Source organism: Squalius cephalus, assembly GCF_949319135.1.
Source record: "Squalius cephalus genome assembly, chromosome: 7".
Classification (NCBI taxonomy): Eukaryota; Metazoa; Chordata; class Actinopteri; order Cypriniformes; family Leuciscidae; genus Squalius; species Squalius cephalus.
This window is the reverse complement of record NC_137128.1, coordinates 5,162,718-5,188,920: the sequence shown is the minus strand read 5'-3', so window position 1 is coordinate 5,188,920 and position 26,203 is coordinate 5,162,718. Positions and strand designations below refer to the sequence as shown.

At 44.1% G+C, this 26,203-nt stretch overlaps 2 protein-coding genes across 6 annotated transcripts in view; both read right to left on the bottom strand.

Annotated features, from left to right (window-relative positions):
• The window catches only part of LOC307160909 (phosphatase and actin regulator 1), a 72,530-nt gene that overhangs the window by 30,472 nt on the left and 15,855 nt on the right, over window positions 1-26,203 (bottom strand). For 2 of the 5 annotated variants that reach the window (XM_079875245.1, XM_079875246.1), the window contains exons 1-4: window positions 12,560-12,925; window positions 10,325-10,474; window positions 3,090-3,170; window positions 729-815 (exon numbers count right to left, since the gene is read on the bottom strand). In XM_079875245.1, the coding sequence (XP_079731371.1) occupies window positions 729-815; window positions 3,090-3,170; window positions 10,325-10,474; window positions 12,560-12,815 (574 nt within the window). In that variant the 5' untranslated portion in view covers window positions 12,816-12,925. Of the gene's footprint in view, window positions 1-728; window positions 816-3,089; window positions 3,171-10,324; window positions 10,475-12,559; window positions 12,926-26,203 lie in introns of those variants that run through there. The other 3 variants (XM_079875247.1, XM_079875248.1, XM_079875249.1) reach the window with 3 other exon arrangements.
• On the bottom strand, window positions 4,729-5,598 carry LOC307161257 (uncharacterized protein; the record flags this gene model as incomplete). The annotated part of the gene is made up of 1 exon (XM_079875881.1): window positions 4,729-5,598. One exon carries the CDS (start codon window positions 5,596-5,598, stop codon window positions 4,729-4,731), a length of 870 nt encoding a protein of 289 aa, XP_079732007.1.

The following is a 26,203-nucleotide window of genomic DNA, read 5'->3' as shown; positions in this document are numbered from 1 at the left end:
GGTCCTCTGTCGGTCTGGGATGTCTGATGTCCGCTCACACACACACACACACACTCACCGGTCCTCTGTCGGTCTGGGATGTCTGATGTCCGCTCACACACACACACACACACACACACACACTCACCGGTCCTCTGTCGGTCTGGGATGTCTGATATCCGCTCACACACACACACACTCACCGGTCCTCTGTCGGTCTGGGATGTCTGATGTCCGCTCACACACACACACACACACACACACACACACTCACCGGTCCTCTGTCGGTCTGGGATGTCTGATGTCCGCTCTCACACACACACACACACACACTCACCAGTCCTCTGTCGGTCTGGGATGTCTGATGTCCGCTCTCACACACACACACACACACACACACACACACACTCACCGGTCCTCTGTCGGTCTGGGATGTCTGATGTCCGCTCACACACACACACACACACACTCACCGGTCCTCTGTCGGTCTGGGATGTCTGATGTCCGCTCTCACACACACACACACACACACACACTCACCAGTCCTCTGTCGGTCTGGGATGTCTGATGTCCGCTCTCACACACACACACACACACACACACACACTCACCAGTCCTCTGTCGGTCTGGGATGTCTGATGTCCGCTCTCACACACACACACACACACACACACACACTCACCGGTCCTCTGTCGGTCTGGGATGTCTGATGTCCGCTCACACACACACACACACACACACACACTCACCGGTCCTCTGTCGGTCTGGGATGTCTGATGTCCGCTCACAGTCTGATCCCGAGGGATTGCTCTGCATCAGTCCCGGGACCCTGGAGTCTGGCGAGCACAAACACGTTCCTGAGCTCGACTTTAGGCGGTTCCACAGACAGGGCTCAGATTAAACCTGGATTAGGCCTTCTCAGTTCAGTAAGGAACTTAAGAAGCTTTTATAAACGAGCCTTAGTAAAAACAGCACTGGTGTGCATCTGGAGACAGAGCAATGGCAGTGACATATTTTAAGATTTGCTTTTAGTTAAAACGGATCAAACAAGCAGTTTAGTCCGGCACCATCTTAAGCCTCGTCTGTGAAACCTGGGGATAATCTTAGTAGGATTTTTTTTACATAAAAACTGTCATCATATAGAAATAAATGTCCATTTCTGCCCTGATATTGGCTCTAGAGATTTAAGGTTTAAAGGGGCGTGTCTCCTTTAAGAGCTCAATGTAAACGCCCTCTGCTGTGATTGGCTCACATCTTTGCATAGACTCGGAGCCTGCAGCCACAGTCCCGCACCCAGAGTGCCGCATTCTCAGACCCCTCGTTTTTAGAGACAGCGCCTCCTATCAAATTGGATCGGATAAACATGTGAAGAACTTAAGCCGAAACAAGAGTATCGTCAATTTTATTTAGCGAATCATACTCATTCGATTTCTTTTTTAATCAAACTACTTTATAGCTCATACTTTATAGCTCCGAAAATATTTTGATAGCTAATGTTAGCCTTTAACCTGGGACTTTCTGTAGACAAGCCACTGTAAAAATTTGATTAAAATTAGTTGACATTAAAGTAGACCAATTAATAAGTGTGTTAATATCAAAGAATGACATCATTAATTATTTAATCAGATTTACCGTTTGACCTTTTTTTAATTACCGGACCTTTTCTCCTAAAACTATAAATTGAATTAATTAATGCCGGAGTAATTATTTTACTTCATATATTTTATGTAGACTACTTAAATGAGTTCTTATAAAACGTAAGTATTAAAATGAATTAATATTAATTTAACTGTGATATGAAGTTGTTGCCAGCCATTTACAACTCATACAATTGCCTAATAATCAAATGTACTATGCCTTCACTGTGTATTAACCAGTCTATGGTATTAGCATGTGAGCTAGAATGTCATTTGGCCTTTTGTTTGGGTTCCTTGTTTTAATTTGTATTAATTTTAATTTTATTGCAAAAAGAATGAAAAAAGAAGGAACATTCGCCTGCCAGAAAGTAATTATTTTACCTTATGCATTTACATTACATTTTACATTTATTCATTTAGCAGACGCTTTTATCCAAAGCGACTTATAAATGAGGAGTTTTTTTAATGCAATTGAAGACGAAAAGTAAAGTCACTAACACAATTCTTTCTTCCTTTTTTCTTAGCTTTGTCCTGTTTACAGCAAGATGATGTTTAGGTGATCGCTAAATAAAGTACAGAATTGTTTATTATTGGTGTTTTGTCTATTCTTATTTGAGTTTTGCTTCGCATTCAAAATATCAAAAAACAGGTTTTGTAATGTTAGCATGGTATAATGTTAATTAGACCATTATAGGTTGAACTGAAAGAAAAATTGGAATTTGAATAATTAAAAAAAACATTGTAGCAATATAATATCACATAATATTTTTCATAAGATAGTTCAATCTGTAACTGTATCCCTTCCATCAGTAATTTTCAATTACACCCACGCTCAAAAAATAACTACTGGGTAATTTGTTAGTCAGAGAACACAATGAGTTTTTCTGGCACATGCATTAAGCAGGGAATGCAAATATTTACTTGGATAACTTTAAGTAAAACGAGACCGTAATATTGCATCCTATTGTTTTCAGTGGCATTTGGATAAGGGTGTTATACGATCTTCCGAACAGCAGGAGGCGCTGTCTCGATAAACGAGGGGTCTGAGAACGCGGGACTGAAGCTGCAGACTCCGAGTCTGGGTCCGCCACAGAGACAGGGCACATTTAGGCCACGCCCACACCGGGGGGGCATCCACTGACTGTGTGTTGTGTGAGGCTGCCTCCTTGCCATTTCTGACTTAAAACAAAAAACAAAATGTGTAAAAGCTGCTGTGTGACAGGGTGTACAGCAAACAAGCTAAGAGACTCAGAAACACGTGTTTATAAGCTGTCGACCCCAAGAAACGAGCGTTTAAGGACACAAAAGAGGAGACAGGCAATAAGACGGGGAGCCTCAGCTGGAAGAACGGGTTAATTGTGGGATCCTGACGCTCAGTGTGCACTAAAACACACTACACGCGCAGTAAACACTTCCTCACTGCAGGTCAAATATCCACACATCAGTTTGATATAGTTGTGTCCAGTGCCTGACCTTTCTGGAAGATCTCCTTCAGCACGCCCCTCTGGATCAGCTCGTCCCGGCTCTGGCGCGCACACATCTTCCTCTCCAGCGCTGGGAACACAGAGGAAGAGCGAGAGGTGAGAGAGCTGGGGTTACCCAGAGTCCTCGGCACACTCAGATCCTTCTCCTCTGCGGACCACAAACACTCAAGAGCTCAGGAACAGTGGAAACCACAGTGTGTGATATGATGACGGCTGATCTGGAGTCAGTGTGGGTCGTGCGAGGTCACATGATTTAATCTAGACTGCACTGATCAATGGCGCCATCAAAAAACACATCTGCAAACGATGTACATCTTCCATCTAAAGGATCAGCAGCTCCAGGGTTTGATAAGCAGATGTTCTGGGACTCGCTTATTCATCTGTCGTTATTCAGATACCCTAATTAGGGCTGAAACGATTCATCGAGTTACTCGATTACAAAAATTCCGCGAGGCAAAAACTGCGCGATTGTGGAGAGTAAAGATAAACGCAGAGAATGTTATTGTAAAGATAAACGCAGAGATTTTGTCGTCGTCGTCCCGTCGTAAATTTTTTAAAACGAAATTATAGGCTTAAGTGCAGGGTCTGAAAGTTGGTAGTTTTGAAGCTATGGTTACACACACACCGTTGGCGGTGCGTTCAAAGTCATCTGTCAGTTGTGCAGTTACCCCAAAATCTCCTGAATGAAGTTAAAACCCATCATGTCACTGAAATGTGTTTTTTAAATCAAGTGATCAAATGTTCTCGTGTGGCTCGCGCACACGCCGCATCTTTCACTCGGACGCGCGCTTCAATCTGTTGCAGCAATGCATCACATACAGGGCTGCCAACTCTCACGCAATTGACACTTTTCACACGCTCACGCCACACATCCAATTTCTCACACACAGAAAAATTGCGGAGCAAAGAGGTACTTTTAATATTAAACTAAATCTCAGCTCTAAGATTTCATCAATTTTATTACGAAATTCAGACAAAAATACGTTTGGCGCTTGTAAATGTGACGTGACAGATCGCTGAGCGCCTCAGTTCAAGTGCACGTGAACCGATCATCTGTTACTTTTTTATTTAAAGATGCAGTACAACTTACCGAAAGTATACATAATATCGACCAATTGGTGTTTTTCAACCACGGGAAGAGGTCAATATAACAGCAGGAGAACAATTATGTCACATAACGTTATATTTACCTCAGGAAAGCCATTTAATGACCATAGCATGTTAACTGAATAGGAAAAATAGCTAGAGAGGAGATTTTGCTGAGCACTATATATTACATATTTATTATATTTTTACTTATGTCATTAAATAATTGTTATTATAACAAAAACTGCATTATATTTAATTTAATTTGTTATGTTTAACCTTTAATAATACCAGCAGATTGGGCCCTCTATGTTTACAGCATTAGGTGAGATTATTTTTTTAAATAAAATGTAAAATAAACATGTATCCAAATTATTCAATATATTGAATCAAAATCGGAATCAAATCACAAGAATGGAATTGAAATCTTGAAATTTTTGACAAGCAATAATAAAAACTGTATCCTACCAGTCATTGTACAATGTAAACATTGTAACATGTTGTCACTAAACTTCATCCCCTCCATCCCCTAAACTTCATGTTTAGGGTTCACTAAACATTGATGCCGCATCCTCATCATCATCCTCATCCTCATCATCCTCATCCTCCTCATCCTCATCATCCTCCTCATCATCCTCATCATCCTCATCCTCATCATCATCCTCATCATCATCATCCTCATCATCCTCATCCTCCTCATCCTCATCCTCATCATCCTCCTCATCATCATCCTCATCATCCTCATCCTCATCATCCTCCTCATCATCATCCTCATCATCCTCATCATCCTCATCCTCCTCATCCTCATCATCCTCCTCATCATCCTCATCCTCATCATCATCCTCATCATCATCATCCTCATCATCCTCATCCTCCTCATCCTCATCCTCCTCATCATCATCCTCATCATCCTCATCCTCATCCTCATCATCCTCATCCTCATCATCCTCATCATCCTCCTCATCATCCTCATCCTCATCATCCTCATCATCATCCTCCTCATCATCATCCTCCTCATCATCATCCTCCTCATCCTCCTCATCCTCATCATCCTCATCATCCTCATCATCATCCTCCTCCTCATCATCCTCATCCTCCTCATCATCCTCATCATCCTCATCCTCCTCATCATCCTCCTCATCATCATCCTCATCCTCCTCATCATCCTCCTCATCATCCTCCTCATCATCCTCATCATCATCATCCTCATCATCCTCCTCATCATCATCATCCTCATCATCATCCTCCTCCTCCTCCTCATCCTCCTCATCATCATCCTCATCATCCTCCTCATCATCCTCATCCTCCTCATCATCCTCATCATCCTCCTCATCATCCTCATCATCCTCATCATCCTCCTCCTCATCATCATCCTCATCATCATCATCATCATCATCATCATCCTCATCCATCATCATCCTCATCCATCATCATCCTCATCATCCTCCTCCTTATCATCCTCATCATCCTCCTCATCATCATCCTCATCATCCTCCTCCTCATCATCATCCTCCTCCTCATCATCCTCATCCTCCTCATCATCATCCTCATCCTCCTCATCATCATCCTCATCATCATCATCCTCATCCTCATCATCATCCTCCTCATCATCATCCTCCTCATCATCATCCTCCTCATCATCCTCCTCATCCTCATCCTCCTTATCATCATCATCATCCTCATCATCATCCTCATCATCCTCATCATCCTCCTCATCATCATCCTCATCATCCTCATCATCCTCCTCATCATCCTCATCATCCTCCTCATCATCCTCATCATCCTCATCCTCATCATCATCCTCATCATCCTCATCATCCTCCTCCTCATCATCATCCTCATCATCCTCCTCATCATCCTCATCCTCATCATCATCATCATCATCCTCATCATCATCATCCTCATCATCCTCCTCATCATCCTCATCATCCTCATCATCCTCCTCATCATCCTCATCCTCATCATCATCCTCATCATCCTCCTCCTCATCATCCTCCTCCTCATCATCCTCCTCATCATCCTCCTCATCATCCTCCTCATCATCCTCCTCATCATCCTCCTCATCATCCTCCTCATCATCCTCCTCATCATCCTCCTCATCATCATCCTCATCATCATCCTCCTCATCATCCTCATCATCCTCATCATCCTCATCCTCCTCCTCATCATCCTCATCATCATCCTCATCCTCCTCATCCTCATCCTCCTCATCCTCATCCTCCTCATCCTCATCATCATCATCATCCTCATCCTCCTCCTCCTCCTCATCCTCCTCCACCAGTCAGTCTCACCAGTACAGATGTTATGATGCAGTGGTAAATGCACACTGTGTTTACTGGGTTCCCATAGAGGTTTAAATGACGTTATTTATGAATGTTCTGCAGGTTCAAAACGACCAGTTTGAAACGTTTTAAAAATGTTTTTCTTGGTAATAAAACCATTAAATGAACGTTCCATCACTCTTCAAACATGACGCGAACGCTACTTCTGAATGTTCGGAAACATTTTTTCAGTTTCTGTGCTAACGTTTTGAGAACATGATTAAAGCCCAGATCACTGTGAACAAACGCTCCATCACTGTTCCTGGAAGAGTGTGTGTTCATGACTCGGAGGTTATAACCCTCACACCCGCTGAGCCCAGGACATCCCCTCGACTGATCAACAACAGCACTTCCCCTGTCCCTACACACCCCAGATCCACACACACCATCAGCACCACCAGCACCTCCACCCGGGCCTGACGCCAGCGGGAGCAAGCGCTCTCACTGAGGTCCTCTACAGGGGTCAGAACATCAAACATCACGAGACGGGCTTCTCCTCATGACACTTCCTCAGCTACGCCTCCATCCGACTGCTTTTCTGCTCGTTTTGGGATATGGCATAAAGAATAGAGGCTCACTATTGGCCTGTAGTCACTCGGACTATTCTAAACATTGTCTTTACTAACTTTCTGGGCCGGCAAGTTTCAATCCCAGAGAAGCCTATGGAGGAGTGAGCCAGCTCTCAGATCTCATCAGAAATATCTTCATTTGTGTTGTGTTGGGCTAGTTTACTCCTTCAATATGTGTTCTTTCAAGCTGCTATAAAGAAAACGTTGAAAATATACATTAAGATGTTTATTTTTTATTATATTTTGTTTACTTGCGGCAGTTTCTCCCGAATTTACCAGGAAGTTCCAGCGCGACCCGCCGAGCTCCGTCTGTTCACTGAAGTCTGTCATGACCGGTGTCGCTGTGAAGCTCTGAGTCTCCTGCACAACGCTTTTCCAAATATGGCCATTTCCTTTCTATCAGTAACCAATCGTGAATGTCCAAAGGGGGATTTAAAGCTAACGATGATTTCTCATTTAGAGCTGTTTAACTCATTAACTGCCGTTTTCTCAAAATGTGTTTTGTCATTCTCCAGTACACACCTCTCAGCCTGTGTACACCAAACTCTCCAGCTATACACTTAGCAGTATTCTGAAGATATGCTCAGAGGGATTTGTTAATAAATCATTCCTGCCCTGATTTATGTGACATTTTAATAAAAACAAATATGGCGAAAATCTATTTTTTAAGGCTATGGACAGTATATTTTGATTTCCTAGGTAATGAAAGCATATATCCTGAAATCCCTCTGAGTTTTTATTTTCATCTTGTGTGTAAACAAAATGAAAAAAATAATATTGCACCCGGCTTTATCATATGTTCAAAATCGCGCATTTTTAATGAGATAATGCCTAATTTGCATAATTAAACATACAAATTTTAAAAAATTGTATAATTAATAAAATTTTTGTATAAAAAAATAATATTCTTTTATATATACTTGTGTAAGTAATCAGCTGAGGAAGTTTCATGGTGATATCTATTATTTTAAAATGTACCCTATTCACCTGTAGTGTCTCGCCTTAAGCATGGTTTCTGGGAAACACGTGACTTCAGGTCTCGATGGAGAACGTCGCGGTTTCGTGATTGCCTCCAGACGCGCCTCACACGACTGCGTTCCCAAACACCAGCGCTCACTGCGCTTCGCTCTGAGGCGCTGCTCAGATTCCAGTCTTTAGGGACGCTCCGATCAGCATCGGTCGATCATCACATTCTTTGACTCGATCGATAGTCACTAAATTTCGCCGATCTCACGAACTGAGGTAATCGAAGCTGCTAACACACACACACACTCTTGAAGCTCCACCCCCTGTGCCGGGAGCAGCAGCTCATTTGCATATAAAGGGACTAGGGATGGGCATTCGATTAAATTTTCTTAGTCGATCGTCGGGAGAATTAACGATCGACTATCGATTAATCATTAATATTTTTATATTGAAATTCATTATTTCTTTAACTTTTTATAAATTAAAAATGCAATGAAAATACAAAAATACAGTTTGTTTGTCCTCGATGAGATCTTTATTACAAGAAGATCAACTTGTGGCAGTGAAACTGGACGTTCGGTAGACTTGAAGATTCCTGCGGTGCTCTAAAACAGCGGAGCCTGCAGCTGCGAGCCGGCGTTCTTAAGCAGAGACCCGTGGCCACTTCATCCGGTTTCTGTGATCGGATAGCTATCCGATCGTGAAAAGACCAAATGTAAATGCCCTCCGAAACGCATTCGAGACGGATTTAAATCCGATCGCTCAAACCACTTCAGGAGGAGATCTGAGACGCATTCCAGATGAAACTGGACCAGAGTAAATGCATCTGGTTGTTGAAACCACATATGTAAATTTGACTTATCCGAAAAATGCTAATAAATAAACGTGTGAGAGCGTGTTATAGGCTATATGTCATGTTATAGCCTATATGTCATGTTATAACCAGATATGACGACGCTACTTCAACACGCATCACCACAGATGAGCATCTATTCATCAAGCCAACGTGCAAACTATCGCAAATCAAAGTGAAAGTCATCCATCAACACACAATCATCTTCATTAAAGAACCGAAATGATCTTACCAGGGCTGTTGCCGCAATATCTGGTTGCGGTCTTTTATTTCGAAATTTTCGCTGATGATGATCAATAAAATGCAGCTCATATCAGTTGCTTTCGGTGACGTGCAACAATTTAAATGCATATAGCGCGGGAATTCAAGATCGGATTTATATCCGGTTTGCAAAAACACATTTATGTGACCAGGTGTAAATGGAATCGTTTTGATAAATCAGATAGCTATCCGATCTGAGAAAACACATGAAGTTCCCATAGAACTTCTGCACCAGTCTACTGATTTCTGTTGAGAAAGATAAGCATGTTGACATGATCTGGGATCAGATGCGACCGCTGGTGACAGCCAGTCCAGCCGCCGAAAACACCCGCTCTGAGGGGACTGGCGGTGCCGGGATGCACAGGTACCTCCGCGCTAAAATCAATTCCATTGCTTCAAGACTCACACTACGCAACGCAACCTGCATTAGTTTAATCGATAACAAATAAACGTGATTGACGAAATTCTTAACGATCAATTATCGATCGTCGATTAATCATGCCCATCCCTAAAAGGGACACACACGAAACGACGTGTTTTTACTGACCCGCAATAAGGGACAGTTTTAACATGCTGTAAAAATGATCTGGGTATTCTGAGCTGAAACTTCACACACACACACACACACTCTGGGGACATCACAGACTTATTCTACATCTTGTGTGAAGGGCATTATAGCACCGCTTTAAGCACTGATGATAATCAGAACTGTGTCTTGAGCAGCAGATCACATCAGCGCATCACTCCCTCAGGAAGACTGCATGTGTGGCTCCATACTGGACTCATGAACAATAATCACGCGGTTTAATTCAACAAAACTGGTTTTCCGAGATCAAAACGCAGACAGTGAAAGGGATTTGCCATTAGCGCGAGTCCGGATCGAACCGGGAGTGACCAGACGGCAGAGGATTCTGTTCACAAATCAATGATTTCTCCCAAAAGAATGATTAATGATCAATTTAGAGTTTGCTATAGTCTGACGCGCGTGAGGGAGCGCTGTGATTGGATGACGCGTGTGAGGGAGCGCTGTGATTGGATGACGCGTGTGAGGGAGCGCTGTGATTGGATGATGAGCGTGAGGGAGCGCTGTGATTGGATGATGCGCGGTGCCGTGGTCATCCTCCAGTGTTGTGCTGCTGCTGTACAGAAGAGACAGAGGTGTGTGTACCTGTGGACCTCTGCTTGAAGCTCTCGCTCTTGTTCTTCCTCCACTTCCAGGGCTTGAAGAGGCGTCCCAGCGTGGAGAACTTGCTCCGGCAGTGGCCGGGCGGCACCAGCGCCTCGGAGCGACTGGAGGACAGCTTCTCCACCTCTGCTGCTGTGGGGGAACACACACACACACACACTTAACTGGAGGAACACACACACACACACACACACACACTCAACTGGAGGAAAACACACACACACACACACTCAACTGGAGGAACACACACACACACACACACACACACACACTCAACTGGAGGAACACACACACACACACACTCAACTGGAGGAACACACACACTCTCAACTGGAGGAACACACACACACTTAACTTGAGGAACACACACACACACACACACTCAACTGGAGGAACACACACACACACACTTAACTTGAGGAACACACACACACACACACACACACTCTCAACTGGAGGAACACACACACACACACTCAATTGGGGGAACACACACACACACTCAACTGGGGGACAACACACACACACACACACACACACACACACACACTCAACTGGGGGAACACACACACACACACACACAACTGGAGGAACACACACACACACACAACTGGAGGAACACACACACACACACACAACTGGAGGAACACACACACACACACACACACACACACTCAACTGGAGGAAAACACACGAACTGGAGCACTCACTGGAAGTGCTTAAACTGCAGAAGTAGGTCAAACACAGTCCCCACTGACTGACACACACACACACTTCTCGAGGAGCAGACAGCACCAGTGTGTGTCGAGAGCGGGTCATGTGACCGTGAGGACGAGCGGTGATGATGAAGGACGTGTTTGCAGCACGTGTTGGAGCATTTATACGTACAGCCTAATCACATTAACACACGTGTGACGCACATTAATCAGAGAGGACTTGATGAAGAGGATTACAGCATCGGCTTTAACGTGACGGCACGTTTGCTCACGGTGTGTGTGTGTGTGTGTGTGTGTGATCTGCACTGAACCAGCTCAACGAGACCAAACCACACCACCACATGTGTGTGTGTGTGTGTGTGTCAACGAGACCAAACCACAACACCACATGTGTGTGTGTCAACTGCACCACACCACAACACCACGTGTGTGTGTGTGTGTGTGTGTGTGTGTGTGTGTGTGTGTCAACTGCACCAAACCACAACACCACATGTGTCACTCGCTGCTCATCCGGCGGACAACAGCTGGTTAAGCCTTCCACCCTAAAGGGTTAATCACACAAAGCTGGACATCACCCTTGATTTACTCTCCCTCAACTCATCCCAGGTCTATATGACATTCTCCTCTCAGACGAGTATAATCAGAGTCATATTATAACATATCCTGGCTCCTCCCGGCTCCACAGTGGCAGTGAGGGGGGATGAGATTGTGAAGCCCTAACTCCAGGGGTTACCCAAGGCCTTCTGAAGACAAGACATGCGCTTTTGTGAGAAGAAAATATCCATATCAATATCCATAATCATTACTGTGTTAAATTCCGGTTCCTGGTAATGTTGAATCAGAATAACCCGATGAGGGCGGGGCTATAACCTGTCACTCTCATGAGATCAGCCAATAGCATACCACAACCATCCAATCAATTCCTCACCGATAAACACAGGCCCCGCCCACGTGTTCTTTTCTCTGAGATATATATGGCACAATATTGAAGAAAAGACTAAAACAACTTCTGTTTTAATTCATGCTGTCTTTAAACTAAGTATAGTATTACATCCTGATAGCCAGCATTAACTGTTTGTCGCTATCGGATCCTCCTGTGATATCTCTTTAGTCTGTACTTGTTTTTAACAGGTGACAATGATTGTGTTAACCAATGAAATCAGCTGATATTTGTGTTTTTGAAACCCACACTGAACAGAAAGAAATCACTCTGAAACCCCAGTAGAGACGCCCGTGTAACGCGTGTCTGTATACCGACAGACCTGCAACTGAAAACAGCTAAACCGCATCCTCTTTCAGCGCGTCTCCATTAAAAACGCGGCGCTATACGCGACGCACGCGCGCCTGTCGCATGTGTACATGATAATAATAATGCAAATACAACAAAGCAGAACGCGAGACGCGTCCTGTGTGAACGCGACGCGACGCCCATCATCTAACGCACACACATGGCTGTAGACATGTAATGAGAGATGAGCGCATGAACGCACGCGTTGCTCACCGTCCTGACGCGCGTGGCTGCCGCGGCTGCAGTTGCTGCATATGTGCTTGATCTCCTTGCCGATGTGGCAGTGGATCATGAAGGGCATGTTGTTGTTGTTGTGACGCTGGTTCTGGTTCTGGTTGTCCTTCTCCTTCCTGCAGCTCAGAGTCATCATCCTGGCCAGGCTGAAGCCCTTGTTCTTCGGCTTCTCCATCCCCGCGGGCGCGCTGCTGCCCCAGACGCCGTGCAGGACTGTCGGATCCACCACAGACATGATGAGGACGAGGATGATGGAGGAGATGATGATGATGGTGGTGGTGGTGGAGATGAGCGCGCATCTGAGCAGGACAGGGCACGCGCTCGCGCTCGCGCACTGCGCGCCCCCTATAGACACTCAGTGGAACTGTGCAGTGCAGGAGTGTGTCTCAAATCACAAACACTGCAGTGGTGATGAGTGTGTCACACACACTGACAGCAGGTTACCAGCTGGACGATGTGTTTGCTTCCATACACACACACACACACACGTTCAGCAGCACACACACACACTAGTCCCGCTGTTTCTGCACGGTGTAGTTCAGTGTGTATGATGTGCTGTGCTGTATCCCACAGTACACGGTGTACTTGACCTGACCTTCCCTTCCCAGTGTGACGAATTAACTGGAAGGGATATGTTATCATTACCACCATAAGTGAAGACATTTTACACACAACTGAATAAAACTGCTGAATAATCTGACCTATTTTTGAATTGAACTCATGTGGCATCAATGTTGCACACTGCTGTGTTTGAGACATTTATTGATGCAAACTACACACAGTTTTATTAGTATTGAGACATCTAAAATGTCTTAATTTTACATTAATAAAATGCAAAACTAAGAAATAATTCTGTTGTCCTTGTCAAACCTCTCCTGAATCATTATTAGATGTGAAATATTCATTTGAATGTTAAACTGACAGTTTAGAGCTGGAATGGCTCTTTCTGATTGGATGTTGAGATGTGGGCGTGGCTCTGAGGAGTTTATGCAGGTGAGCGTCAGCTTGAGGGGGCGGGGCTTACACACACTAATGATAGCACACTCCTGCACAGGTCACTGATGCTTTTCCAGTAATGACTGAACATTATCAGGTCAAAAAACCACACAAGCCAAATATACGTCAAACCCTGGGCTTGAACCATGTTGTAGTTTGACCGGGACGACACATTCAGGTCATCGCATATTGTTTAAGTGAGGAACAGACACAATTTGTTATTGAATTCCACTGAAAATGACTTTCTGCAGTATTGTTTCATGATGGAGCCACATGATTTGATCCTCCACCGCTCTGAATGCGTCACACATGAGCGTTTGACTGTGGATCTCCAGGCGTGTTCAGAGACGGCACTGAAGAGCTGCTAAACGCCACATAAGCACATCCTCACCCAGTAACACCAGCCCATCCGTGACTCAACAGATCCTGCAGAGCAGCGGAGACATGATTCAGCGCTGAGTCACGGTCTCGGTCTACACCCGCTCTTCAGGACGTCACTGCCCACACACACACACACACACACACACCAGAGACCCATCACATGCGCTGTGGTTCACATCTCAGACTCGGCTGCACTAGTGAGTAGTGATGCACCATATCCACCATATCGGTATCGGCCGATATATGTTTAATGCTCTCGTTATCGGCCTGATAAGAACATTTGGCCGATGTATTCAAGCTGAGACGCTTCAGATACACACTGTTCACCATTATGGTTTTGAATTGCTTGAAATATGATAGGAATCACTTCATAAAAGGAAAATACAGTCAAGTCTGCAATATCGGCTACATAAAGTTATAATGAGAACACTATAATTGTGTGTTTGGGACATGGATTTTAATGGAGAGAATTAAATTTTGTAATCAGGCTCTCAAAAATTATATAAAAATCAGATTTAGATTTATCAGCAAATATATCGGTTATCGGCGTTCAAATATATAGAGTTATCGGTTATCGGTATCGGCCAAAATGTTCAGATCATGAATCTGTGTAAGATCCCGTCCTCCGTGTTCTCCACAAGCACATGTGCATTCGCTGGAACACATGCCATTACAGTGTTTGTTGCGATTAAAATCATATGCCACATATTTTACTCGATTATGGTTGCTACGATTATAAGATGTGTTTACATGAGGTTTAATCGCAATATTGCCTAAATCTCATTATGAGTGCAACGTTGTCGCATTAAGGGAATAAAATGTAAACAATATCCAAGTTAATTTGCTTCTGACCATAATCACAGTGTTGTCTCACCAGCTGAGCCTCTGCTGTCTGAGATTCCTCAGCTCAATAGCTTAGAGTGGGAATAATAACAACAACAACGCGTGAAATGCTATAATCTTGCATCCACAGAAGTGTTGAGATGAAGTGAATGTGAAGATGCGTGTTAGACCTGCTCCGAGACACTGAAACACTGGATCATCATCTGCACACCTGTAAGTCTACATCTGTTCACTCCATATGCCTGTGTGTTGTGAGTTTGTCCTGGAATCAGTTGTCCAAACACTGGTTGTAGACACACACACACACACACACACACACACACACACACATCGGAGCACGTTCCATCAGCAGACACGTGCAGCAGACCATGAATAATGAATGCATTAACTAACCGCAGGCTGCTGAAACACATCCGCTCGGTCTTAATCTCAGGCCTGTGTTCGGGATGATAACCGCCGGATTGCGTAACGCTGGAGCTGAATCAGGCGCTCGGAGTGATCGAGTGCAGCGGAGATATGCAGGAGGCCTGAGGAAGAGGGATGTGCTCCAGGCAGGACATTCACGAGTCCAGCCTCTCCGGCATCAAACAGACGGAAAACTGTAGGATTTACTTTAACTAACCGTTCCCACTCACAAACTGCTCTCTATATCAGTGTCAGTGTTTCTGAACTCCTGAAACGCCTCCATTTTAGTCTTGAGTTTCTTCCGGGAACGAACGCGTCACAATATTCCTCATTATAATAATTAATGCGCAGAATAAAGGGGCGGGGCCTGGTTGAGTTAGTTAGTAGTGTGTTAAACTGGCGATTATGGTAAGGGGCGGGACTTTTCCCAAACACACTCGAAGCGCTCGACCAATCATAACACACTGCTCCAGCCGACCAATCAGAGCACAGTGTGCTTTTCAGAAGGAGGGGCTTCATAGAGACAGGAAGTAAACAGAGCGTTACTGACAGACTGGGAAGAGAGGAGCCGCAACAATGGAGAATATGAGGAAAATAATCAACATTCAAGCAGGAAAACCTGTTCTAGAAGAGCCTGAAAACTACAAGACTTTGTAAAAGGGCATAATATGGCCTATTCAAAACTATCTTAATATTATGTTTCAAAGAATAACACAAGTCTGATGGGTTTGTAACGATGTGAGGGCATATGATGCCAGAATTGTCATTTTTGGGTGAACTATCCCTTTACTGTCTGTGTTTTCCTCAGTTACATCACCAGAGGTCATCATGCGGCTCTGAGCACTTCAGCTGAACCCCAGTGTGACGGCAGGCTTGCGTAACGCCACCTTCGCTCTCCGTCAGCACAGACTCATTCAGGAGGAAGAGTCTCGCCCCGAGCAGCACAGATGATTGTGTGGGCCTCTAGATGTAATGGATGCATTAGTGAGATGCAGTATATGACCTTGGGAAGAGAGTGAGGCATGAGGCTGATGTCTTTCTCTTCAGGGTGTTCAGTCCTGTTCCAGGAACAAAGCTACCAGAAGTCATTTGTTTTCACTGACGATGAAGGAAACATGAGAGACAGCGATCATGACGTGTGGCCGTGTCCAGTGACGTAAAAGATCCAGCATGACACCAGGTCCTAACCAGGCGCGATGCGATAAGATTCTAGCGACATTCAGTTTGTCTGTCCACAGCAGAAACGTCAATCAGAAGAGCGTGTGGGCGGAGTCTCTCTGCAAACACACTGCACTCACAACCCAATCAATCCAACATCACAGCCAATCAGAAGAGTGTGTGGGCGGAGTCTCTCTGCAAACACACTGCACTCACAACCCAATCAATCCAACATCACAGCCAATCAGAAGAGCGTGTGGGCGGAGTCTCTCTGCAAACACACTGCACTCACAACCCAATCAATCCAACATCACAGCCAATCAGAAGAGTGTGTGGGCGGAGTCTCTCTGCAAACACACTGCACTCACAACCCAATCAATCCAACATCACAGCCAATCAGAAGAGCGTGTGGGCGGAGTCTCTCTGCAAACACACTGCACTCACAACCCAATCAATTCATAATCTCAGCCAATCAGAAGAGCGTGTGGGCAGAGTCTCTCTGCAAACACACTGCACTCACAACCCAATCAATTCATAATCTCAGCCAATCAGAAGAGCGTGTGGGCGGAGTCTCTCTGCAAACACACTGCACTCACAACCCAATCAATCCAACATCACAGCCAATCAGAAGAGTGTGTGGGCGGAGTCTCTCTGCAAACACACTGCACTCACAACCCAATCAATCCAACATCACAGCCAATCAGAAGAGCGTGTGGGCGGAGTCTCTCTGCAAACACACTGCACTCACAACCCAATCAATCCAACATCACAGCCAATCAGAAGAGTGTGTGGGCGGAGTCTCTCTGCAAACACACTGCACTCACAACCCAATCAATCCAACATCACAGCCAATCAGAAGAGCGTGTGGGCGGAGTCTCTCTGCAAACACACTGCACTCACAACCCAATCAATTCATAATCTCAGCCAATCAGAAGAGCGTGTGGGCAGAGTCTCTCTGCAAACACACTGCACTCACAACCCAATCAATTCATAATCTCAGCCAATCAGAAGAGCGTGTGGGCGGAGTCTCTCTGCAAACACTGCACTCACAACCCAATCAATCCAACATCACAGCCAATCAGAAGAGCGTGTGGGCGGAGTCTCTCTGCAAACACACTGCACTCACAACCCAATCAATTCATAATCTCAGCCAATCAGGAGAGTGTGTGGGCGGAGTCTCTCTGCAAACACACTGCACTCACAACCCAATCAATTCATAATCTCAGCCAATCAGGAGAGTGTGTGGACGGAGTCTCTCTGCAAACACACTGCACTCACAACCCAATCAATCCAACATCACAGCCAATCAGAAGAGCGTGTGGGCGGAGTCTCTCTGCAAACACACTGCACTCACAACCCAATCAATTCATAATCTCAGCCAATCAGAAGAGCGTGTGGGCGGAGTCTCTCTGCAAACACACTGCACTCACAACCCAATCAATTCATAATCTCAGCCAATCAGAAGAGCGTGTGGGCGGAGTCTCTCTGCAAACACACTGCAATCACAACCAAATCAATCCAACATCACAGCCAATCAGAAGAGTGTGTGGGCGGAGTCTCTCTGCAAACACACTGCACTCACAACCCAATCAATTCATAATCTCAGCCAATCAGAAGAGTGTGTGGGCGGAGTCTCTCTGCAAACACACTGCACTCACAACCCAATCAATTCATAATCTCAGCCAATCAGGAGAGTGTGTGGGCGGAGTCTCTCTGCAAACACACTGCACTCACAACCCAATAAATCCAACATCACAGCCAATCAGAAGAGCGTGTGGGCGGAGTCTCTCTGCAAACACACTGCACTCACAACCCAATCAATTCATAATCTCAGCCAATCAGGAGAGTGTGTGGGCGGAGTCTCTCTGCAAACACACTGCACTCACAACCCAATCAATTCATAATCTCAGCCAATCAGAAGAGCGTGTGGGCAGAGTCTCTCTGCAAACACACTGCACTCACAACCCAATCAATTCATAATCTCAGCCAATCAGGAGAGTGTGTGGACGGAGTCTCTCTGCAAACACACTGCACTCACAACCCAATCAATTCAACATCACAGCCAATCAGAAGAGTGTGTGGACGGAGTCTCTCTGCAAACACACTGCACTCACAACCCAATCAATCCAACATCACAGCCAATCAGAAGAGCGTGTGGGCGGAGTCTCTCTGCAAACACACTGCACTCACAACCCAATCAATTCATAATCTCAGCCAATCAGAAGAGCGTGTGGGCGGAGTCTCTCTGCAAACACACTGCACTCACAACCCAATCAATCCAACATCACAGCCAATCAGAAGAGTGTGTGGGCGGAGTCTCTCTGCAAACACACTGCACTCACAACCCAATCAATTCATAATCTCAGCCAATCAGGAGAGTGTGTGGACGGAGTCTCTCTGCAAACACACTGCACTCACAACCCAATCAATCCAACATCACAGCCAATCAGAAGAGCGTGTGGGCGGAGTCTCTCTGCAAACACACTGCACTCACAACCCAATCAATTCATAATCTCAGCCAATCAGAAGAGCGTGTGGGCGGAGTCTCTCTGCAAACACACTGCACTCACAACCCAATCAATCCAACATCACAGCCAATCAGAAGAGTGTGTGGGCGGAGTCTCTCTGCAAACACACTGCACTCACAACCCAATCAATCCAACATCACAGCCAATCAGAAGAGTGTGTGGACGGAGTCTCTCTGCAAACACACTGCACTCACAACCCAATCAATCCAACATCACAGCCAATCAGAAGAACGTGTGGGCGGAGTCTCTCTGCAAACACACTGCACTCACAACCCAATCAATCCAACATCACAGCCAATCAGAAGAGCGTGTGGGCGGAGTCTCTCTGCAAACACACTGCACTCACAACCCAATCAATTCATAATCTCAGCCAATCAGAAGAGCGTGTGGGCGGAGTCTCTCTGCAAACACACTGCACTCACAACCCAATCAATCCAACATCACAGCCAATCAGAAGAGCGTGTGGGCGGAGTCTCTCTGCAAACACACTGCACTCACAACCCAATCAATTCATAATCTCAGCCAATCAGGAGAGTGTGTGGGCGGAGTCTCTCTGCAAACACACTGCACTCACAACCCAATCAATTCATAATCTCAGCCAATCAGAAGAGCGTGTGGGCAGAGTCTCTCTGCAAACACACTGCACTCACAACCCAATCAATTCATAATCTCAGCCAATCAGGAGAGTGTGTGGACGGAGTCTCTCTGCAAACACACTGCACTCACAACCCAATCAATTCAACATCACAGCCAATCAGAAGAGTGTGTGGACGGAGTCTCTCTGCAAACACACTGCACTCACAACCCAATCAATCCAACATCACAGCCAATCAGAAGAGCGTGTGGGCGGAGTCTCTCTGCAAACACACTGCACTCACAACCCAATCAATTCATAATCTCAGCCAATCAGAAGAGCGTGTGGGCGGAGTCTCTCTGCAAACACACTGCACTCACAACCCAATCAATCCAACATCACAGCCAATCAGAAGAGTGTGTGGGCGGAGTCTCTCTGCAAACACACTGCACTCACAACCCAATCAATTCATAATCTCAGCCAATCAGGAGAGTGTGTGGACGGAGTCTCTCTGCAAACACACTGCACTCACAACCCAATCAATCCAACATCACAGCCAATCAGAAGAGTGTGTGGACGGAGTCTCTCTGCAAACACACTGCACTCACAACCCAATCAATCCAACATCACAGCCAATCAGAAGAGCGTGTGGGCGGAGTCTCTCTGCAAACACACTGCACTCACAACCCAATCAATCCAACATCACAGCCAATCAGAAGAGCGTGTGGGCGGAGTCTCTCTGCAAACACACTGCACTCACAACCCAATCAATTCATAATCTCAGCCAATCAGAAGAGCGTGTGGGCGGAGTCTCTCTGCAAACACACTGCACTCACAACCCAATCAATCCAACATCACAGCCAATCAGAAGAGTGTGTGGGCGGAGTCTCTCTGCAAACACACTGCACTCACAACCCAATCAATTCATAATCTCAGCCAATCAGGAGAGTGTGTGGGCGGAGTCTCTCTGCAAACACACTGCACTCACAACCCAATCAATCCAACATCACAGCCAATCAGAAGAGCGTGTGGGCGGAGTCTCTCTGCAAACACACTGCACTCACAACCCAATCAATTCATAATCTCAGCCAATCAGAAGAGCGTGTGGGCGGAGTCTCTCTGCAAACACACTGCACTCACAACCCAATCAATCCAACATCACAGCCAATCAGAAGAGTGTGTGGGCGGAGTCTCTCTGCAAACACACTGCACTCACAACCCAATCAATTCATAATCTCAGCCAATCAGGAGAGTGTGTGGGCGGAGTCTCTCTGCAAACACACTGCACTCACAACCCAATCAATCCAACATCACAGCCAATCAGAAGAGCGTGTGGACGGAGTCTCTCTGCAAACACACTGCACTCACAACCCAATCAATTCATAATCTCAGCCAATCAGGAGAGTGTGTGGGCGGAGTCTCTCTGCAAACACACTGCACTCACAACCCAATCAATCCAACATCACAGCCAATCAGAAGAGTGTGTGGGCGGAGTCTCTCTGCAAACACACTGCACTCACAACCCAATCAATCCAACATCACAGCCAATCAGAAGAGCGTGTGGGCGGAGTCTCTCTGCAAGCGCACTGCACTCACAACCCAATCAATCCAACATCACAGCCAATCAGAAGAGCGTGTGGGCGGAGTCTCTCTGCAAGCGCACTGCACTCACAACCCAATCAATCCAACATCACAGCCAATCAGAAGAGTGTGTGGGCGGAGTCTCTCTGCAAACACACTGCACTCACAACCCAATCAATTCATAATCTCAGCCAATCAGAAGAGTGTGTGGGCGGAGTCTCTCTGCAAGCGCACTGCACTCACAACCAAATCAATACAGCCAATCAGAAGAGTGTGTGGGCGGAGTCTCTCTGCGTCTTTAAAGTCTGCATGAAACTTGAGAGTTGTTTTAGTCTTTTCTCCCCTATTGTGCCGTATATATCTCAGTGAAACGCTTCTGGCACAAGAACAGATGTGGGCGGGGCTAGATTGTGTCCGTGGGGAATTGATTGGATGATTGGATAGTTGTGGTTTGCTATTGGTGGATCTCATGTGAGTGACAGGTTGCCCCGTTTTGATTTCATGGTGATTTTTTTTGACAAAGTTTCAGCATATCACTATCAGCACAACTGACTTAACTACTAACTCCACTAATAATTATATTAATGATGTACCCACATAATGTGAAGATATTTAAAGTACTTGAACAGTACGAGGACGTCCGCTTCTCGAACACACTGTCCAGCGGCGCAGACTCGCTTCACGCTGCTTTAACTGGATATTAAAGTGGGGCGATAGAGAAATCCTCTCATTAACTTCTGCCATGTGCGCCGGCGGCTCTGAGGGAGTTATGTCATTATAATCTGTGCCGAAGCTCGTTTGCAGCCTCACAGATCTGAGATTGGGCGGCAGAGAACGCTCTGGCTCCTTTAAAGGCTCTTTAATAATGTTCTCCAACGCTGGCACTAAAACATTATTCTTCAACGGTCAGAAATAACATTTTCATAAGCTAATGGGAACGTTAGCAAAACATTCTGTCATGAAGGCCTTTTCATTTCTGGGTCATGTTGAGAGTATGATTCTCCTCTATATGGCACCTATTGAATTCTCTTTAGAAAACAAGAAACCGATTTGAAGCTGCAGAATGTCTATCCTCGGGTCATGCTGATTTATTCTGCTCTTAAACGCGTTTATTTCCTCTATTCCTCTTTTGTTCAGTGTTACACTAAACTGGGAGGATGAGTAAACGCACCAGAACTGCACATTCATCTCATCTGACAGTGTTTCTGGTAATGAATCTCTGATAATGCTGTTGAGACGATAACTGTGGGGTTAAAAGACTCAACGCTGGAGAGGACACAACAGACCTGTGTTTCCGTACGTGTGTGTGTGTGTGTGTGTGTGTAGATGAAGCGTGTGAAAGTGACCCACATTAACAGGTTTGTGTCAGTGCGACACAATGAAGCACATTAGCGGCATCTAGTGGACTGTCTCATTCACTACAGTGTGTCACACCAGGACCAGTGAATGGAAACCAGCCATGTGTATTGCGTTTTTATAATACGTTAGAGCTGCACGACACTATGGACGCATATGCGTAGCAATATCACATTTCAAATGCAATATGTAAAACGGCAATGCATTTCTGGATTTAAATCTACATTTACATCGGCTCGGAATGCATTTGTAATGTGCACACTGAATTTTGGTAATCGCAAGTGTCTTTACTGTGAGTGTAAATGCAGTTAAGAAAAATAACATTTAAATGATAATTTTTCTACAGTTTTTGCTTGAACATGTTAAACATATCTAATCATTTCTGTAAAACATTTTCATTTTCATTTTGCAGCTTATAAAGAGTTCAAATATGCATTCAATTTACATATTAAAACTAATGTATGAAATGGCAAATGTAAATGATATAATTGAATTTTCATTTTCATTTTGGAAAATGTAAAATGTAAATTTAAATACAGAAACGCATTGCCATTTTACATATTAACATTTCAGATTGAATATTGAAACCCATATGCTTCCATACGATTCTGGGTAAATTAGATCTTTCACATTTATTTATCACGATTCTGAACAGACAACTAATCAAACTAACATGTAATTTACTAGAGGTTTTGACAAAATGATAATTGTTGCAGTCTATTTAAAACGTTATTTTCAGTGAAGTTTCTTTTTTTAATTGTTTTGAGTGAATGATTCAATGACTCACTCCTAAAGACTTGTTTCCTGACTGGATGAATCAGTGTTTTTGACCGAATCTCTCCAGCGAATGATTCAATGACTCACTCATAAAGACTTGTTTCCTGACTGGATGAATCAGTGTTTTTGACCGAATCTCTCCAGTGAATGATTCAATGACTCACTCATAAAGACTTGTCTCCTGACTGGATGAATCAGTGTTTTTGACCGAATCTCTCCAGCGAATGATTCAATGACTCACTCATAAAGACTTGTTTCCTGACTGGATGAATCAGTGTTTTTGACCGAATCTCTCCAGTGAATTATTCAATGACTCACTCATAAAGACTTGTTCCCTGACTGGATGAATCAGTGTTTTTGACCGAATCTCTCCAGCGAATGATTCAATGACTCACTCATAAAGACTTGTTTCCTGACTGGATGAATCAGTGTTTTTGACCGAATCTCTCCAGTGAATGATTCAATGACTCACTCATAAAGACTTGTCTCCTGACTGGATGAATCAGTGTTTTTGACCAAATCTCTTGAGCAAATGATTCAATGACTCACTCATAAAGACTTGTTTCCTGACTGGATGAATCAGTGTTTTTGACCGAATCTCTCCAGCAAATGATTCAATGACTCACTCATAAAGACTTGTTTCCTGACTGGATGAATCAGTGTTTTTGACCAAATCTCTCCAGCGAATGATTCAATGACTCACTCATAAAGACTTGTCTCCTGACTGGATGAATCAGTGTTTTTGACCGAATCTCTCCAGCGAATGATTCAATGACTCACTCATAAAGACTTGTTTCCTGACTGGATGAATCAGTGTTTTTGACCAAATCTCTCCAGCGAATGATTCAATGACTCACTCATAAAGACTTGTCTCCTGACTGGATGAATCAGTGTTTTTGACCGAATCTCTCCAGCGAATGATTCAATGACTCACTCATAAAGACTTGTTCCCTGACTGGATGAATCAGTGTTTTTGACCGAATCTCTCCAGCGAATGATTCAATGACTCACTCATAAAGACTTGTTCCCTGACTGGATGAATCAGTGTTTTTGACCGAATCTCTCCAGCAAATGATTCAATGACTCACTCATAAAGACTTGTTCCCTGACTGGATGAATCAGTGTTTTTGACCGAATCTCTCCAGTGAATGATTCAATGACTCACTCATAAAGACTGATTCCCTGACTGGATGAATCAGTGTTTTTGACCGAATCTCTCCAGTGAATGATTTAATGACTCACTCATAAAGACTTGTCTCCTGAATGGATGAATCAGTGTTTTAGACCGAATCTCTCCAGTGAATGATTCAATGACTCACTCATAAAGACTGATTCCCTGACTGGATGAATCAGTGTTTTTGACCGAATCTCTCCAGCGAATGATTCAATGACAAACACCCGTTTCACAGTCTCTTGTCTCCACCTACTGGTGTAACGAAGTAATGACACAATCTTTGTTTGAAGCGTGGAGTAAAAGCTGGTTTACTGTATTTGGATCGCTACCGTAGACATCAGTGTTTATATCTGAACTATACACTTTTATCCCAGTGCTTCTGTGGTTAATATGAATGATTATAATGATGCTGTGTGTTGAAAACACTGTCAGTGAAGATGATTCATATACAGGACAACGGCTCTCTCTGGATCAGATCTGGATCACTGTGATCGGACTCGTCTCGAAGGTGTAATATACAGACAGAGCCGAATCACTGTCATTCAGGAACGAGATCGCTTGGGATCTTCATCTTTTATGCTGTGCACATTATGACATTTTAATATGTGGCTGCTTTACGGCACTGATCCATGAACGAATAATCACCATATAATCCATGTGTTCACTTAACCAAGAAAAAATGTTTTTTAAACATTAAAAAAAACTGGACATTTTAAATATTCATGGAAAATTCAGAAATAAAGTTTTCATAACTTCATGGGAACTTTAGCATGACATTCGTAACATATTTGTGTTAGCTGGAATAGAGAGTAGTGAGAGTCCCACACTCCACCAAAGACAAGAGACGTCAGAAAAGCGAGATCAAGTGAATGCTTTTACTGAAAAAAGGGCAAACGCTCCGGTCACATGTGACCTTTGTCAATGCCAAGCTTACAAGGTTGCTAAAGGTCACGTGTGACTGAAACGTTTCAGGGGCGGTGAGTCCCTCGCTATTCCCTTGTTAGCTGGAATACACAAGTCTTGACTTTTACAGTATATGCTCAAAATAATCTGAATTATTTCTTTGACTTAGATAATGAAGAACATTCAGGTGTGCTCAAACAAACCAGAGTCTCATTTGTTTTTGTTCTCACACTTTCATCTGTGTTGTAATTCCACCGGAGCTTTTGTACTCGGTCAGAATCTGTGTGTGATATGTCTAAGTCAGACACCAGCAGACTCTGGCTGCACACTTCACTTCTGTGTGGACAGAGCAGTGCTGTATGTCCACAGAATTCATCAAACTCTACACTAAATATGCTCTAAGAATGTTGTGCTAACATTACGATTAAGTTATAAAAGCGTTATTTTGTTCAAATACATTATTTTTATTGCTTATGTGAACATTTCATTTTTCTCATTCTTCAATCTTTATCACCATTCCATCATTATTGGAATGTTACTTTGGAATGTTCTGAAACAAGTAGATACATTTTAAAAACATTTAAACAATTTGACACAAATTTCACGATTTGATTCGATTTCAGTTCACAAGCTTGCGATTCGATTCACTTATATTATTTTGGATTAGGGTTCGGCGATGTCTACCAAAATGGTAAATCCTTCTTCCAAATGATTGTTATGGTATATTTAACATAAACAGTCCACACAGCATTGCTTTCTGTAATAGCACTGTTATCTGTAAATATCTGTATTGTTTTCTCGTAGTGATAACAAATGATAACAAGCTTCATAACCTGCCTATATTCCCCTCTGACAATTTTAAATTGAAAAAAAAAAAATACAATAGAATAAAGATACAAATAAAGAGAAAAGTTTTTGGGTGAACACAGTAGCCTATTCAAATATAA